Below are 16318 nucleotides of genomic sequence, written 5' to 3'. Positions count from 1 at the left end.
ACCCTAGGAAGGCAGGAGCAGGACGCAAAACCCACACAGGCTTCTCCCCTCCTGCAACCCTGCAATGGAATTAGTGAATACAGACAATGGTTGAGAGTGACCACAAACACACATCCATGCCAGAACATTTAATTTCACCAAAGTGTTGTGTACACATATTAAAAGTGTAGAAAAATATACAGATGTAAAATGATATTAAAATACAATATAGAAACAAACATTTAAAGAGAATGTCTAGATGAAAAATCTCAGTTAAATAAGCCGTCATAAAGCAGAAGTACAACATTAGTAAGAAATTCATAGAAGAACTGCAAAGCAACGCAGAAAGGAATCACAGGAAAGAACAGACTTCAGTTTTTTCATTTAAGCTTTTAAGTGACAGATTACCAAAAACTTGAGCTTAAACCAGTTTGTTATTCAGCAGTAAATAATAAATATTACTACCTCTACCTGGAAGCAGAACTTATTCAATTTAAATGTGTGTCAAAGATAAAACATTATGTTGGATAAGATGGAAATGGGTAGCCACTATACTTTTCTGAAGCACTTCTATGTTCAGAAATCTTATTGTTTGAGGTCTGGATGTTTTCTATTATAATCTGATCCACAGGGGCTCTTAAGCAAATGACATGGTTTGTCTATCATGAATATATCTCCTTAATAAACTGTTTACCTGTGTAAGGGTGATTTTAAAACAAACAAACAACAAAAAAAAAAAAAACAGCATCTTCAAAAGCCAAAGGAAAATGGAGGCCTAAGCCTGCCTTGTTTTTTATATTATTATTGGGTTGCTAATGTTAGAACAATTGTATTCTGGTAACTGAATCAAGACCAGGAGCCAACAGTTGAAATTCCTTCCTGGTTTTTCAATTAAACACAGTCTGCCTGCAAAAACATCTCTTCTGGCAATTCATGGTTTTCATCCCCCAGGCCAGCAGCAACTTGTAAAGGAGAACATTTTATTTTATATAACCGTCCAAAAAATTTCGTTACAAGTTAGATAGTTTTGTGAATTTCCAAACACGTCAGTGCATGCTCCTATTTGGCATAATCATGGTTTCCACTTGGTTCCAAGAACCTTGTTGATGTGCTATAACAAAGTAACTAATTGAAGATGATGGTCATCTGAATAAATGAACTAATAAAAATCCTTCCAGATACCTGGAAAAACTTTTGAAACATGGCTTTCATAAAACAGTGCAGTGCAGTTACACAGGACATAATGCTCACGTGCTGCATAATTTATCCCACCAACTGCCATGTGACCAATAATATTAGCAATGTTTTCTCTTGTGTGATCAGATGTCGGTAGACACCCAAATAAACATGCCTTTATGTTAATATTCATTTCTCTGATAGGGACTTCTCAAGGATTCAGTTCACAGCTACAGTCTCGCTAAGACCCTTTCATCATGTCATCTGAATGTTTATTTCGGATTTCTGTCTTACTTTTAAGCATAAAGAAAGCAGATTTTGACTAAAGTCACCGAGTTGCCCAATATAATCCCAATATAGCCCGCAGTTTATGAATTATTTCCCTGTGTGTCACCAGTCATGTCAAAACCACATTCTTATCACAGAAATTCAGTGGAATTATCAGAAACCGCTGGGCGCAGGAAGTTGTGTGCTGACGTTGTCGCCAACATGTGTCACTGTATCTGTGTGTGTGTGTGTGTGTGTGTGTGTGGGGGGGGGTGATCTCATTGTGCTTCCTGTTTCTTGACACCACTTCTCTGAATACTCCAAAAAGTGTCAGCCCTGACCCACAAACATGCACACAAACAGTCCCACAAAGAGCACTGCTTTAGCTGTCAATTTGAGTCAGAATCAGGAAAAGTACAGAGCAGTCAGTTAGAATGCTTCCTCCTGTTGCTAAACTTTGTGCACTCAACTCTTGGTGAAAACAACTCTGACCTATCTTTTTTTTTCTTCTTTTTTTTAAAAAATTTACTTTTGCGTTTTCAAATGAGTAAAACTCTCACTCGTGTAAGGTTGGCTGCTTAACGTCCTCACAATTTGTGCTCCTGACATGGACTTTGTGTGGGTAAGTAAACAATTTTAGTTTTATGTGGCTCACCTGTTTGTTTCATTATACAGAAGTAAGCAGGAGGTGATCAGTGAATAAGGTAAGGGTTCAGGTCTTTAGTAATTTTTGAAGACTTATCTGGTTAGCAAAGCAGTGGAGTACTTGTTGGGTGTACTGGAGTTCCTTCGTAAAGGTCATGATTATTTTGAATGCCTAAGTAATTTCCAGAAATAGGCAGCAGAGTTAGGAGCTGATTTTAAGTCAGTTATCAGCCTAAAAAGGTCTAACAACCTCATCAATAGTAATTATGGCCCAACGCTAGAGGCTAAGATCTGCCTTCTCATCTATAGTTTTCTGCCAGCAGATGTTGCTTGCAGTTCTGTTGCAAAGGCATTCATTACTGTTGGCAGATAGCGGACATGTTTGGGCCTAATCTGTGCTACCTTTGGCACTTATGTCTCAGTTGCAGCACTGGCAAGGGTTGTGTGTGCCAGATGTGGTTCAGATGTCAGTTGCCAGCCTGGTCAGGGGTTACAGGAAGTGTTCTGTGGGCCTTATGTGGAGGTCTTGTGACTGAGTTTTGACAGCCACACTCACCTTCAGTTAATACCAAATATGGGCCAAACAAAACTGCAGATGTGGACCATATTTGGGTCAAACATTTAAAGGTCAAACAAGTAAAGGAGCTGCCTAATGATAATGCACATCATGATATCAGACGTGATGGAGGAACCTATTTATGAGCAAATGTAGCAGAAATATCCAGAATCACTCACTGGTCAGCTTTTTGGTCTTCACTGAGCAGGGACTTTTTTAAATCAATGCTATTAATTATGGCACCAGTTTAGGATTGTAACTGTGAGTGATATATTCCTTAGCCCCACTCTGCCTGCTTCATGGACACATCATTATATGTGTGAGTCTAAACCATGTGACCTTTGTAAATGGAGTAGTTTTTTTATGATACCAGGAAATGCAAAATTACTTTGTATAAGTTTGGAATGAAGATATTTTTTCAGTCTCCTAAAGCCCAACAGTCCAGTTAATCAAGAAAATTTGTGTGGGAACCTTTTTATTTTCTTGGTGTGTATTAGACTTGTTATTGTGTGCACATCTTCCTGCAAATTCTGTCTCAGATCATCAAACCCTTATTTTTTATTTCAGATTGTCCCTGTCTTACTTATTCTCTTGTCCAGTGGACAGAGTCACATCGAGCTGACAAAACGAGCCAGTAATACACGGAATTGCCCTGTTGGTAAGTCATTACAACAGGAGCCATCACTGGCCTCGTGTTGTAAAGTTATCATGGAAATATATATGACTAACATCCATCCTTTTCTTGGCTCTCTCAGGATATGTTAGGTTACGCAAATGTACTAATTCAACTGCAAAAGACCACTGTAAACAATGTGGCCCGGAGAGCTACATGGATAGAGAAAACCAAGCGTATGATTGTATTAGGTGTAAAACCTGTCTTTGTAAGTATCTTCCTCACTTCCTTACTCACGTACACATGAAAACAGTTTAGGAGATTACATGTAAGAATTAGAAATCAAAATAGTACAAAATGTTCAGGTTATTTAGATTAATATTTTACCATATTGTGCTCTCTTTTGCAGTTTCAGTAACATTAAATCTTTTTCATTATGAGCTTATTAATAATCTCTTGTCTCATACAATCAATTCTGTGAAAGAATAAGCCTGTCAGCAAAAGGAAATCTAAATTATATTATATGTGTGCCTGATAAGTAGACAGTGAGTGTAGTTTAAATTCCATACAGCTTTGTGAAATCAATACATTGCTTAGTTTCACGGACGGATGGATGGATGGATGGAAATAAGCTTCCTGCTAAATAAAGCAATGTTAGACTGTTAAAAATGATCTAATTTTTGATTATAAGTTTTTGCTGTAACCTTGTTGTGGGTGCCACTTTATTACAAAAACACTGTTTTGTTTTTTCACAGCTAATCAGAAAGTTATACAAGAGTGTGCTTATAATCATGACAGACAATGTGCATGTAAAGATGGATATTATTTTGACCAAATTTGCCACTTATGCTCCAGTGCCAAAGGTGAGTGAAAACATTAATTAGTACTCACAGCTGTTTAACTGTGCATGTCTTCCTAAAAATAAGTAGAAACATAAAGAAAAAAATATATTTTTCAGATTGCAATAAAAAAGAAAACTTGAAGGAGTGCTGCCAAAGGTAAGAGATCTTAAAATGTGTCTAAATGTGATAAAAAATAAATAAATTACACCTTAGTGTAGTTTGACAAATGACTTGTTACCAGACTGATTCAGTAGTTTGTTCATGGCAAAAATATTTGTTTTGAAAATAATATTTAGACTTTTTTTAATGTTTTTTATTTTTCATTTTTTTGCTGTCTTCTGAGTGTTTTATGACTTTAAATCAAATGTGGAAAAAAAATACACATTACAGCTATGTAAAGCCTATATGCCCTTAAGTTTTGGTTAAAGATGTATTTTTGTATCGAATTAAGCATGTGTCTTCTTGTAGAGTGGAGGAAACAGCTACAAATCTTTTGCAAATTTTCCGATGTTTTGTTGATCCCAGGATACGCAGATCCTGTGGTTCAACTGGGGCCCTGCTCCTGTGCTGAACAGCATTACTGGAGAGTTTTGATAAGATTAAGGTGGCCCTTGTTATATTATGCATTGTAACTCTGCAGGTTCCTTTTGAAAAAGACATATACAAGGATAGTCTAATTACTTTGCAGTTTTATCTTATGAAACATACTTTCTCAATTTAACCCGTTGGTACCAGACGTCCCGTGGGCAGAACATGACAAATAAATATGTATTTTACTTAAGGGAAGGCAATTTTATTTGTATAGCACATTTCATGTACAAGTTCATTCAAAATGCTTTACATAAAACATTAAAAGCCAGGAGGCAATAACAACTGCATTAAAAACAAACTTTAAATGAAATAAAAGAAATTTAATTAAAACGGAAAGAAAAACAAAAAAAGCTAAAATAAAATAGATAAAATGCAAGAAATAAAGTTCCAGTTTCAGGAATTAACGGTTGTATTGATAATAGGCAGCAAAAAGAAAAGTTTTTAACCCTGACTGAAAACTGCTGAGAGGTTTAGCAGATCCACAGTTTTCTGTTTGTTCCACATTTAAGGAGCATAAAAGCTGAACGCTGCTTCTCCGTGTTTAGTTCTGACTCTGGGAACAGAAAGTAGACTTGACCCTGATGACCTGAGGGATCTGGTTGGTTCATAACGAACCTGAAGATCTTGAATATAATTTGGTCCTAAACCATTCAGTGCTTTGTAAAATAACAGCATGAAGTCAATTCTTTGACAGACAGGAACCCAGTGTAAAGATTTAAGGACTGGAGTTATATGATCCACTTTCTTGGTCTTAGTGAGGACTCAAGAAACAGCGTTCTGAACTAACTGCAGCTGTCTGATGAACATTTTGAGAGACCTGTAAGGACAGCATTACAGTAGTCCAGTCTACTAAAGATAAATGCATTGACAAGGTTTTCTGAATCCTGCTGAGTCATCAGTCCTTTAATCCTCAATATATTCTCTAGGTGATAATAGGCCGACTTCACAACTGCCTTAATATAACTGATAAAATTCAGGTCTGAGTCCATGACTACTCCCAGATTTCTGGCTTGGCTGTTAGTTTTGAACTTAGCTGTTTGAAGCTGAGTACTGACTTTTAATCTTTCTTCCTTAGCTCCAAAAACTATTTCAGTTTTGTCATCATTTAACTGAATGAAGTTCTGGCACAGCCAATCTTTAATTTGACCGATGCAATTGATCAGAGTTTGGATCAGACTGTAGTCTCCTGGTGAGATGGTTATATAGACTTGTGTGTCATCAGCATAACTGTGGTAACATATTTTTTGTTGTTTTTTGTTGTGGCGTGTAGATGTTGAACAGCAGTGGCTCCAGGATGGAGCCTTGTTGAACTCCACAGGTTATTTTGGCTTGCTCAGATTTATAGTTAAATGGTAAATTTATATGTATTTTTATAGCACTTTACTATACCTGAAACGATACCCAAAGTGTTTTAAATTATACATCACATTCACCCATTCACAAACACATTCACACACTGAAGGTGCTAACCACGACCCATCAGGAGCAATTTGGGGTTCAGTGTCTTGCAGGAACACCTCGACATGAGCTCTCCAGGCCAAGATCAAACCAGCAACCCTCGGGCTACAAGACGACCACTCTAACCACTGAGCCATGCTGTCCCATAGTTACCTTTACAGACACAAAATAATCCCTGTCTTTTAAATAGGATTAAAATCAATTAATTGCAGTGCCAGAATGTTCTAGCCAGTTTTTCAGCCTGTTTTGTATCAGCCATGTCAAATGCAGCACTGAGATCTAGCAGTACCATGACTGACATGTTTCCGTTGTCTGTGCTCAAGCGGATGGTCTCAGTGCTGTGGTGTGGCCAAAAACCTGACTGGTAGACATCAAAACAGTTATTTAGTGTCAGGAAGTTGTGTAGCTATTAAAATACAGCTTTTTTCATAATCTTACTAAGAAGGGGGAGATTTGATATTGGCCTGTAGCTGCTCATGAGTGACAAGTCTAGTTTTTTCTTTTTCAGTAGTGGCTGGATGATGGCTGTTTTTAGGGTCTTTGGGAAGACACTGGAAGGCAGAGACATGTTTTCAGTCTGTGAGATATCTAAGGCTATGCATCCTGAAACATTCTTAAAAAACCCGGTTGGCAGGGCATCAAGACAGCAAGTGGTGGTTTTCAGATGGCCAATCATCTCATCCAGGTTTTTAGGACTGATTGGAGTAAAGTGTGACATGGTGTTCATGTCGCTGAGTGGACACAGGGACATTTGTCCTGCCCCTGGCATGGAAGCACTGACTGACTGCTGGATTTTCTGAATTTTGTCATAAAGAAAGAAGCAAACTCATTACAAGCCCAGCTGGATTTACGTTCTGGGGTTACTGACACAGGAGGATTAATTAGTCTGTCAACAGCAACAAGCAAGGCACAATCACTTTTGTTGTTCTTAGCAATGATGTCAGAAAAAAAAAGATTGTCTTGCATTTCTCAGCTCCAGATTATAAATCCTCAGTCTCTCTTTGTTTTCTGCTGTCTCTCTTCCATGTATCTACACATTATACACAACGTTATCCATTATTAGAAAGTTAAGACTCTTGAGTTTTGAATGCTGTATACCATTCCAGGCTGCAATAATAACAACTGTAGATTCAGTAAATACTTATTTCAAACCCGTCGCAGTCATACTGTACTCCAGTAGCAGATGATACTGTGTGTGTGTGTGTGTGTTTGTGTCTCTGAGAAAGTGTAAAGCTTGTATGTGAAAACTATGGTGGTGGTGGGAGTGGGGGTGGGGTGGGGGTGTAAGTGTTGAACTAAAGTGGGGCCATTGCTTTCACAGCTCTGTAGAAGAAGCTGTCTCTTTGTCTTTTTATGGTTTTAATTTTCCTGCACCGCCCCTTCTGATGGTCGGCTTCTTGACTCGGGTGGTGTAGATGGAGTCCAAATCTGGTAGACAGCGGCCAGCATTTTCCTGAACTGTCCTCACCACACGGGCTAAGTTCCTTTTGTCCTGTGCTGTACAGCTGCCATACCACACCGTCACACCGAGACACAGGATGCTCTCAATGGTGGGTCTGTAAAAGTTCAGTAGAAGAGAGTCCCATCTACTTCCTGAGAAAGAAGAGCCGTTGTCGGGCCTTCTTCACCAGGTGTGAAGTGTTCAGTCCAGGAGAGGTCAGAGGAAATGTAGATGCCCAGGAACGTAATGCTATCCACTGAGGATTGGCTCAGTCTTCCTGTAATCAATGACCTCCCTTGTCTTGTTGATGTTAAGAACCAGATTGCTCTGGGAACATCATTTTGTGAGACTCTGAATGTCATTGTATGGTCAGGGTAAAATGATGTAAAAAAAAGACCATAGTTAACCTAATGACAAGAAAAATAGATTAAAAAAATATTACTGGTACTTTTAGTGTCGTTATTAGTGTTGTGGAAATACAGTGTAATTATTCAATGAAAACATTTTCTAAAAACCTACACCTGGTATTATATTTATAATTAAAAACATTAGTTAATTGTATAGCATTTTTAGTCATGCATTAAGAGCCATTGTGGAAGGTCCAGAGAGCCACATGCGGCTCCGGAGCTGCAGGTTGCAGACACCTTGTCTAGGCAAACACAAAAGTGGATTTTTTTTATCTTTTTTTAACTAATGGGAATTATGATTAAATGTATAAATTTAATTAGACTAATTACGATTGTTTAACTCTGTTGTTTAACTTCTGATCAGTTTAAGATGAGTTTTGCCTCTATTATTTACAAACTGTTTGTGGTCAACATGAACAAAAGAGTGACACAAACAATAATTGTTTTACTGTTATTATTATCCCTCTGTTATCAAAATTGGGCTATACTTTTTCAGCCTGAACGGACCAGAAGGCAAGAAGAAATTCAACGCTACAACGCTGCCTTTTACTAATCCACCGAAAACTACAACTACATCTGAAGTGACTAAAAATAGTAAGTGAACCATCCAGAATGATGTATATATATATACTTTTTAAAATCTTGAGCTTTATCTTAGTTACAATTATGTATAAACACAATGTCTTAATAAATAACACACAAATTGTTGTATTGATCTTATCTATACTGATGATCATGGTCTGTGTGCTGCTTTGCTGCCTCTATCTGATTTTTGGCTCCATTAAAGATAATTATGTATGTATGTTTTGACATTCAGCAAAATTTTGATGGAAGGTGATAATTCAAATAAAATTTGGCTTAAAATGATACTAATGTATAAAATAATTTTCAGACAGTTTCCCAAGAATGCAATTAAACAAGAGCAGTTTTGTAAAGTTGTTCAGATCTCCCATCTGCATTTATTATGATTTAGGATTATATACAAAATATAATATAATATATATATAATATAATAATATATAATATAACATTGTCCAAACCTGTAACAGACAAAATGTTTAAAACATGCCTAAAAATATCCCTAAAAGTTTTTGAAAAGATAAACAAAACTTGGAATTAGAAGTTATTTAACAATTTCAGTTTAGTCCACCTGTGTGAAGTTTAACTGCTATTTTACTGCATTTATTGCACAAACACAGTTTGCAACACCACTAATATAAAGACACAAAGCAGCACAAAGAATATGAAGGACTTCCCAGAACACATGGGACAAAACGCTGGAGTTATATGAACTGGAATTTGGTTTGAAAAATATACACAAAGATCTCTAAATGTGTCCCTTGGAGTACAACTGAATCCATAATTAGAAGACTGCCCATCATGTGGCACAAGAAACTAGTGAGAAGATAGTAAATCTGAACAGACTTGAGACTAACTGAGGATCTGTTTTAGGATGCTATAATTGCTATAAACTAAAGTTTTCAGGGTTTATTTATTTAGTTATTTATTTACATATCTATCTTTATGTTGTGCTTTTAAAGTAGTAAATGTGATGTTAATTAATACATGAGCAATTATAAGTAAATTTTCCGTTATTGTATGTCAGTGACATTGTGCTTTTCTCTATTTATTTTTAGAAGAAAAGAAAGAATTTAAAATTAAATGATGGATACAAATATATTTATAGAGTAGTTACACATGGTTTTATTTTTTCTTAGACAGCCACAGATTGACAGCAACTTCTGCAACTCCAACTACACCTGGATTTACGAGTGCCAAGACTTTAAGCAAGCCATCAAATCCCATTTTTGGCCCAGTCCCAGAGAAATGTTAGTTCTAACTTTGTATTTTAATCATGCAAGTCATAAAAGCACTTACTGGTGTGTGCTTTTTAGTTTAGTTTGATGACTTATATGACCAAATGATCTTGACAGAAACAAGGTGTGGATACCTTTATTAAATGCTCTGTTTTAAGCATTGTCTACGTTATCTGGACATAAGCCATGTTTTAATCATCTTACTAAATGATAGTGATGCTGTCAAGTGGAGGCATGTCAGTGTTCTTTTTTTTCCTTTTTTACAGCATGGGATATAAAGGTCTGGATTATTCTCATTGTCCCTGTGGTTGCAACATCTCTGGTGCTCTGTTGGCTCTTGTTGCTCATCAGAAGGAACAGTTGTCCCTACTTGAGCACCAGCAAAAAATTGGAAACGCCTGCTCAGGATCCAAAGTCTAATGGTAACCAGTGGTAATATGGTGCTGTGTTTCTATCCAGATTTATGGCATTTTTAATCTTGTTTGAATAAATAGCAGTCACTCATTGTGTCACTCAGTAATATTGTACACACCACAGATATGATCCTTGTAAAGGTTTCAAATGACCTAATAATGCATATGCAAGCAACTAAACCAACTGGATTTTCAAATCATTGGCAAACTGGCAAAATTCCCTAAAAATATGTTATGATAATTTATTATTACACTTTGTATTAATTAAACACCACCAAGTACCACAGGGGCCTTTAAAGTGATGTTTTTATGTATGATTGTTTACACCATGAAAGTGTGTCTAAAATGCATGTTTACTCATTTTCAGTCATTTTAGCAGAATCTTTCTTTCTTTCTTTCTTTCTTTCTTTCTATCTATCCATTGTTTTTGACATGTTTTCTCAACAAACTATCTCTATACAAGCAGGAAGCTCACAGATTATATCTGCTTCCCTCGAAACAGAACATTGCAGTCATCAAGACAACAACCTGGCCATGAGGGTTTGTGCTAAGTTTCATGTACTTTGCTTTCTGTTTAGAGATCTACACTGCTGCAATACTGTAGGTGGACAATAAAGGGAATCACATGCACACACACAAACACACACACCTTCACTCATGAGAAGGTCATTAAAAGCAAAGGTTAAATGTTTCTTTTTTTTTTTTTTTACATTTTCAAGTTTAGATAAGTTGAGATGCATTACTGTGATAACTTAAGAGGATGAGAAATTTTGTCCCTTTGAGAGAAAAAATATTTACTTGTCTTCTTTCTTTCTTATTTTTTTTTCTTTTTGCTCTTTCAAGGCATTTTATATTTCCGAGGAAACCCCCATGATGTCTTTTTGTCAGAAGTCACCTGCTCACAATAGTAACCACCTGCCAGACAATAATCGTATGGGTAAGATGCAGCACTTAACCTCCATACAGCAAAACACTTGTACTGACTTGTCTGGGTTTTGTGTAATATATGACGCTCCTGCAATGATCAAAGAGGTGGATTGCGTCATTGCTCCAAAACATTTCAGAAGATGACAAGTGGCAAACTGGTTTAACACACATCAGATATTTTTATAAATGATGAATAACTGGTAAATGTCTCTTAAAGATGTGTCATACGACAATGAAGAAACAGCAAGCTTCTATTAAGTTAAACTCAGTGGTGTGTAAAACTTTAATAAAAACACTTCTTTACCAGTTTCAGTGAATGTGACTCAAACCTAATACTTTTAGAGACATGAAATAAATTCAGGACTGTTGTTACAAAATTAGCTTAAACTGGGACAGAGGTTGACTACCTTAAGTGTCTTGTCAAGAAGTTGCAGGAAGAGACACAAAGATGTTGTCAAGCCTGTCTGGATTGATCACAAACAAATTACATCATAGCCCTTTCTTTTATGATTGCTTGTGACGTAAACATAATTTGAACAACACATTTTAGACATCCAAAATATATATATAGGTTATTGTTGTCATATTTACAAATAAATAAATAAATAAAAATACAAAGTCATGGTTCTGCACTGGGGAGGAGAAACTGATTAACAAATCAAGAGGATTCACATTAATCTATTTTAAAGAATACCACATTGAAAAGTGAGAAGTTTATCTTGTTGGTTTCTGGGGGGTAAAAATGTCACTATAATCACAGAATCATGTCACCCGACATTTCTGAGTTTCTTGTTTTGTGTACATATTACATAGAACTTTTCTGTAATGTTTAAACATACATGAACTTTAGCCTGAATCTTTGCAAACACAGTAGATACAGGATGCAAGAAGACTGTTCAGATGCAAAGATTAACTATCAGCAGAGGAAGTGTTTCATCTAAACAACAGAGACGTGCTGTATGATGTGCATTTTTTGATGAATAGTGAATATAATGGTCATATAATCAGATCGTACACAGTTTTCTTAATTTTTATCTTAAGTTGCAATATTCTCACCATCGCCGTTGCTTATCCTACACATTGTTTATCTCCAAGCAGTTGTGAGGTGAGATGAGGAAACAGGATGCCCTCACTTTTTTGCACATCAGCACATAAACATTAGGGGAAATGACAGATCAGATAGGTAATGCAGGTCGGTATTACGCATCCTCGTACACATCATGTTTTAACTTCTCTGAAATGATCTGCTTCCATGGTGACATGATTTCCTTAGTTTTTTAATTCCGTCTTCTCTCTTAATTTGTTTAATTGAATCTGTTTAAAGCTAAATAAATCTCCTAGAAATCACAATTTAAATAGTCAGGATCTGACTTTTGGAAAAAAAATCTGAAATTCTAGTAAAATTAACTCCTTAATTCAAGCTTTTAGGAAGACTCCAACCACAACATTTTGTTTTAGTGTTGCTTTGGCCTGAGACTTTTATGTTGTAGGAATGCTCCTGGCACCAAAGTGGCCTGAGTTCTTTATTCTTTTTCATCAGAATCTGATTCAGGTTTTTTCCCAAGAATATGCTTTTGTTTTTCATAAACTGGGCATTGAGTACCACTTTGCTTTTACCACATGCTGTGTGATAGGGAAGTTAATCACAACAGACCTGCGATAGTCACATTTGGTTAAGCCTAAAGTTAGAAGTGGGCAAACTTTGTGCATTGAGACATGATTTAAAACAGCCTGAGAAATTTAAAAACCTGCAAGAAGCTTTATGTGGTTGCACAGTGGAATTCTGGACTTCTCAAACACCAGCAGCTGTTTGGACTGTCCTCTGTCTGATCCTCTTCTTTTTGCTGCTGGACAATCAGATCGCTGGCCGGCCATTGTGCTCTATGCTATTATCAAGGAGGTACCCCTGCGTCGGTGGAAGGAGTTCCTGCGACTACTCTCGGTAACTGACCAGCAAATGGAGCGAGTGGAGCTGGAGGCTGGGTTGGGTTCCATAGAGAAGCAGTACCAGATGCTGAGGCTGTGGAGCCAGCGTTCCTCTGCGAATCTAAAAGATGTTTACTCGTGCTTACACTACATGGATTTATCAGGCTGCGTGCAACTGCTTCAGGAAAGCCTGGAGAAACTGCAGTGGAAGCCTGAGGCAGAGCAAGGATCCACACCTTGAGGAAGTTACACAAAACAAGGTCTCAATAGGACAATGCTGGACTCTAGAAGCTACAGATGGAGATGCATGTGCAGTTCATCCATGGTGTGGTTGGGGAGATAGATTCTGCAAGTGCAGATGCCAGCCTACAGGACAGAGTTCTAGAAAAGCCATTACTAGCTCTAATTACTATGTGGTGCATCCGTAGACAACCTTAATAATGTCATAAGTTACTATTACTAGTTCATGAAATTATATGGCGTAACAGAGTGCAGTGGAGGTTCTGATAGATCCCCCGAGTCCCCACCCCTCAGTACAATTTGAGTATCCCTTTGAATGTTTAACATCGTCAAACACACTCCAGAAAATGTACAACTTTTCTTGATAAATAAAACAATGAAGTTAAATAAAGAATATATCAATAAAGGGTGGAATTTTATTTTACATGCAGACTAAAATATACACTGTCAGTAGAAATTTAAAATAAATCTAATGCAGTGCACTCAGATACACTACCAAAGTTTGGAGTGGCTCAAGTGGCTACTTTAAATACATAGCTATAACAGCAGTATTTATAAGAAGAAAATATTTATGTGTAATTGAACTCAGGTTGAAAATGTAATCAAAATGAAAACAAGTGGAAACCACCTTTTTTTCCTCACAGCATTCTGTCATGACACCCTTTAAACACAGCTTCTCCTTTAAGTCCAGCACCAAAGAGCTGTTGATAGCTGATATGTAATATGAGCAAGCCCATGATTGTGCATGTGTAGGGGGTAAGCAATGAAGTCTCACTTTTTTATTATTGTACTGGTGCCTAGTTTAAATTTTTCCATTTTACTAGGTAAACAAATAATCTTTCAGTTTATTTAAACTGAGTGAACATTGAGAAGACATCTGTGATGTCTGAGTACCATGGCTGCATATCAGTTCACCACATCTGACATTTACTTCATCCCGTTTGACATGAAAGTCTTGTAGAACAGCTCAGCCACTGTTTCTTGTTGTGCACCCTCGCAAAAGAAGAAAACTGAAATCCCCAAAGAACGTCAGATTTTCAGTTTCCTGCAACTTAATGGTGTTACAATCTAGTCTGGGTTTTTCCTCACCACATATATTCCATTCAAACTGGTGGTTTTCTCCTCTGGTGTTTGGGTATCTCATTTTGAGAGTTTTTTGTGTGTCAGTAAAGTTTACTGACAGGAAAGCATTTGGACTTTCCAGTTTCAGGAGTGTTTTTTTCTTTTGTTTTTTAATGAATGATTTATTGCAAATGTATGTCATATATTATTGAGACATGTTCAATATGTGTACATATTTTCCACTTGTGACATTTTTCATTTCCTGAGCTGTTTGCTTCATTATTCTTATCCTCACTGCTGCCATCTATGATACACATGTATCATCAAAGTTCAATTGTTATGGTAAAAAATGTCATGAATAAAATTGTTGACCACAAGGTGGGGGTATGGACTGAGTGTTTGAACAGCAGCAGGTGGTCTGCAGCAGCTTAGAGCACAGGACCACAGTCAAAGAATGTGGGCAAGCTTTTATTCTTGGATCAACCAAACCTCATGAATTGCAAATTTTGCTGGCCTATAGTGTCTGCAGAAAAGAATATATGCAGCATCCTGAGCAATATCCATCAAATTAACTTCATATTTGTAAATTTAGTGCACATTATACAATTCTGGGAACAAAGTTAAATATACAGTATATTCTTGTACAATACAAACACTAGCTTAACATATAGCAGGGCTATTCAATTCGGTCCTACGAGGGCCGCAATCCAGCAGGTTTTCCATGTATCCCTGCTGCAGCACATGTGCATCAAATTAAATGGATCTAACAGTCAATCAAGTTCTGCACAATGACTAATTAATCTGAGTCAGGTGTGTTGAAGCAGGGATACATGGAAAACGTGCTGGATTGCGGCCCTCGTAGGACCGAATTGAATAGCCCAAACATATAGCATATAGATCATTTTACAAGGCTCTGCTTTTAGTCAACAAACCTCAACCGATTTTCCACGATAGTGTCAGACAGCAAACTTTTTCTTTTTTTTAACGCCCGCTTTAGCTTTTCGTGGGATTTAAATAGCCTGGCCTTTTCTCTCCTCGACTTCCAGATTGTTCACTTCATTGTTGTTCTGTCTCTGTTAATATACAGGAACACGTGCAACTGCAGATTTTACGTGATATCGTGTTGCAAGTCCGCGGAAACCTAAATACACAAAATCTCTGTGGTATTGTGGTGTCTTTGAGCACGAGCGTTTGCGGTTGCCATAGGCAACCGGACCCGTAATAGAATAGCGGCTCGCGCAGTGAACGGTCCCCTTCTGAAAAGAGTTCACCGAGATGTGAAGCGCTTTGCGGTTAGTGTGTTTTTTTTCCATTCTTTTTTCCCTTTTAACTTCTTGCTGTGTTTTGAGTCTTTCACCTCCTACACAATTTAAAAAAAATAACTGAGTGTCTGTTAAGTGTCGTCATGGTAACACTGATCCTATAGCGACTGAATTACAAAAATGGGACCCAAGTCGCCTGTTCTTGGTGCGTTCACCAGTCGCATATTTTAGTTGGCTTTCTAATTCAGACTTAAAAACATAGGATTCGAGCTTTAGCTTGTTTGCTGCTGTGTAGGGCCAAAGGAACTAGAACAGTGGCGTCCAGCTCTGGGCCGCAGTCATGCGGGTTTAATTCTACGCCAACACACCTGATTCAAATTAAATGGCTCTCCTCAACAGCTTGTCAAGTGCTGCCCAAACTTGTTGAGCCATTAATTTAATTCAGGTGTGCAGAACAGCGGCCCTCGGTCCGAGTTTGGACACCCCTGAGCTAGAAAGTTAACAATGGCTGAGAAAAAGCCACATAGGGGCGCTAAAAGGTCTCCCAAACTCATTACATAATATCAGAATTAGCAGTAGCGTATTAAGTTAAACATTTTAATGGGGTGGCTAAGATCAGACAGAAGTTAATGTGGGGTGGATATCACTAATTGCAGTCCCTGGCAAGATCTATTTGGTGAGAATCATTGTGTGGTG

General features: G+C 37.3%; 1 protein-coding gene across 4 annotated transcripts; it reads left to right on the top strand.

Annotated features, from left to right (window-relative positions):
* The first annotated feature begins 1747 nt into the window (after positions 1-1747).
* Positions 1748-14727, top strand: si:ch211-112c15.8 (tumor necrosis factor receptor superfamily member 1A). 4 transcript variants are annotated; one of them, XM_042005079.1, is made up of 11 exons: positions 1748-2044; positions 3191-3281; positions 3379-3504; positions 3992-4099; positions 4195-4234; positions 8472-8569; positions 9694-9804; positions 10059-10214; positions 10708-10745; positions 11049-11142; positions 12992-14727. In XM_042005079.1, exons 1-11 carry the CDS (start codon positions 2030-2032, stop codon positions 13297-13299), a joined length of 1185 nt encoding a protein of 394 aa, XP_041861013.1. In that variant the 5' UTR covers positions 1748-2029; the 3' UTR covers positions 13300-14727. The 4 variants fall into 4 exon arrangements, with proteins under 4 accessions (XP_041861013.1, XP_041861012.1, XP_041861011.1 ...); XM_042005078.1 differs by having other exon boundaries at positions 10672-10745; XM_042005077.1 differs by having other exon boundaries at positions 10669-10745.
* Positions 14728-16318: the final 1591 nt, after the last annotated feature.

This window comes from Melanotaenia boesemani, chromosome 13 (genome assembly GCF_017639745.1).
Source record: "Melanotaenia boesemani isolate fMelBoe1 chromosome 13, fMelBoe1.pri, whole genome shotgun sequence".
Lineage (NCBI taxonomy): Eukaryota > Metazoa > Chordata > Actinopteri > Atheriniformes > Melanotaeniidae > Melanotaenia > Melanotaenia boesemani.
Note: the sequence above shows the minus strand (reverse complement) of the source record. Positions and strands in the feature narration are given on the sequence as shown.

Coding starts and splice junctions, on each gene's coding strand:
- si:ch211-112c15.8 (XM_042005077.1), top strand. Junction 4,235..8,471: donor TTGAAGGAGTGCTGCCAAAG/GTAAGAGATCTT, acceptor ATACTTTTTCAG/CCTGAACGGACCAGAAGGCA. Junction 10,215..10,668: donor TCAGGATCCAAAGTCTAATG/GTAACCAGTGGT, acceptor TCTCTATACAAG/CAGGAAGCTCACAGATTATA.